This window comes from Numida meleagris, unplaced genomic scaffold (assembly GCF_002078875.1).
Source record: "Numida meleagris isolate 19003 breed g44 Domestic line unplaced genomic scaffold, NumMel1.0 unplaced_Scaffold519, whole genome shotgun sequence".
NCBI lineage: Eukaryota > Metazoa > Chordata > Aves > Galliformes > Numididae > Numida > Numida meleagris.
In genome coordinates this window covers 5,546-7,769 of record NW_018364735.1, presented here as the reverse complement: position 1 = coordinate 7,769, position 2,224 = coordinate 5,546, and the positions used below count along the sequence as shown (strand labels likewise).

Sequence of the window (2,224 nt, the reverse complement as noted above, 5' to 3'; positions counted from 1 at the left end):
GGGAAGGAGATGGGTAAGGGGAAGGAGGGAAAGAGGGAGAGGAGAGGAGAGGAGAGGAGAGGAGAGGAGAGGAGAGGAAAGGAAAGGAAAGGAAAGGAAAGGAAAGGAAAGGAAAGGAAAGGGGGGGAAGGGGGGGAAAGGGGAAGGAGGAGAGGGGGGAAAGGGAAAGGAAGGGAGGGGAAGGGGAAAAGAAGAGGGGAAAAAGGGAAAGGGGAGGAAGAAAGAGGGGGAGAAGAGGGAAGGGGAGAGAAGAGTGGAAAAGAGGGGGAAAAGGGGAAAGAAAAGGGGAGAAAAAGGGAAAAGGGGGAAATGGGGAAAAAAGGAGGGAAAAGGGAGAGGAAAAGAGGAGGGAAAAGGGGAAAATGGGGGAGAGAAAGAGGAAAGAAAAGGAGAAAAGGGGGAAAATAGTGGAGAAAATGGAAAAAGAGGGAAGAAGGGAAGGGGGGAGAAGGGAAAGGAAGGGAATTTGGGGGATTTTACCCCCAAAATGTCGCGGCTTCTATCTCATTTCCTCCCAGATAACGAGCGCCTTCGACATGGAGGCGGTGACGTTCAAGAAGCTGGTGAAGGGCCATGCCTACTCGGTGACGGGCGCCAAGCAGGTGAGAGCCGCCGCCGTTTTGGGGCGAAATCCCCTGTTTTTGGGTCACGGCCCTCACGGGTGCATCTTTGCAGATCAACTACCGCGGCCAATCGCTGGGCCTGATCCGTATGCGCAACCCCTGGGGCGAAGTGGAGTGGACCGGAGCCTGGAGCGATAAGTAAGGACGCGCCCTTCGTTAGCGTTAATTAACAGCGTGGGGGAGGGGGCAGGGGGAGGCTCACAGAGCCGAGCTCTGTTGGTTGTCGCAGCTCGTCCGAATGGAACGCGGTGGAGCCGGCGCTGAGGCAGCAGCTGATGGTGAGGATGGAGGACGGGGAATTTTGGTGAGTGGGGTTGACGGTGGGGAAATAAAATAAAAAACCAGGCCAAATCCCTTTTTGCCGTTGTTTTCCCCCAAGGGGACGGGGGTTAGAGGAGGATGGGAACCTCTCTGTCCCCCGCAGGATGTCGTTCCGGGATTTCCTGCGGGAATTCACCCGCCTGGAGATCTGCAACCTCACCCCGGACGCTCTCCAGTCCCGCAAGTTCCGCAAGTGGAACACGCGGCTCTACGACGGCACGTGGCGGCGCGGCAGCACGGCCGGCGGCTGCCGGAACTACCCCGGTGCGCCCCTGGCCTTCCTCTTCTTCCTCTTCCTCTTCCTCTTCCTCTTCCTCTTCCTCTTCCTCTTCCCTTTTCCACTGCCTTTTCCTTTTCCCCCTTCCTCGTTTCCCCTTCCTCTTTTCCCCTTCCCCATTCTTTTTCCTCATCCTCTTCCTTTTTCCCCTTCCTTTTTTCCTCTTCCTCTTCCTTTTCCTCTTCCCTTTTCCACTGCCTTTTCCCCCTTCCTCGTTTTCCCCTTCCTCTTTTCCCCTTCCCCATCCTTTTTCCCCATCCTCTTCCTTTTCCCCTTTCCTTTTTTTCCTCGTCCTCTTTCCTCTTCCTCTTCCTTTTTCCACTGCCTCTTTCCTTTTTCCCCTTCCTCTTTCCCCCTTCCTCTTCCTATTCCCCCATCCTCTTTTTCCCCATCCTTTTCCCCATCCTCTTTTCCCCATTCTCTTTTCCCCTTCCTCTTTTCCCCCTTCCTCTTTTCCCCCTTCCTCTCTTCCCCTTCCTGTTTTTCTCTTTCTCTTACCCCTTCCTCTTTTTCCTCTTCCTCTTTCTCCTTCCTTTTCCTCTTTTCCCTTCCTCTCCCTCTTCACCCTTCCTCTTCCTTTTTTCCCTTTCTCCTTCCTTTTTCCCTGCCCCCCTTCCTGTTCTCCCATCCTCTTCCTTTTCTCCCTTTCTCTTCTTTTCCCTCTTCCTCTTCTTTTCTCCCTTCCTTTTTTCCCTTCCTCCTTCCTTTTCCCCCTCTTCTTCCTTTTCCGCTTCTTCCTTGCTTTTTCCCCTTCCTCTCCATCTTCCCCCTTCCTCCTTCCTTCCTTTTTTCCCCTTTCTCTTCCTTTTCCCCCTTCCTCTTCTTTTCCCTCTTCCTTTTCTCCCTTTCTCTTCATTTTTCCCCGTTCTCCCTCCTTTTTCCTCTTCCTCATCCTTTTTTCCCCCTCCTTTTCCTTTTCCCTCTTCCTTTTCCCCCTTCCTCTTATTTTCCCTCTTCCTCTTCCTTTCCCCCCTTCCTTTTCCCCCTTCCCCATTTCCCATTT

The 2,224-nt window shown here is 53.4% G+C and overlaps 1 protein-coding gene across 1 annotated transcript in view; it reads left to right on the top strand.

Moving 5' to 3' along the window:
- Positions 1-2,224, top strand: part of LOC110391806 (calpain-1 catalytic subunit-like) — a gene marked incomplete at its 3' end in the record, with an annotated part of 34,999 nt that overhangs the window by 27,893 nt on the left and 4,882 nt on the right. Inside the window, exons 4-7 of the mRNA XM_021383751.1 lie at positions 519-602; positions 676-761; positions 853-927; positions 1,048-1,333. Of these exons, the coding sequence (XP_021239426.1) occupies positions 519-602; positions 676-761; positions 853-927; positions 1,048-1,333 (531 nt within the window). The remainder of the gene's footprint in view (positions 1-518; positions 603-675; positions 762-852; positions 928-1,047; positions 1,334-2,224) is intronic.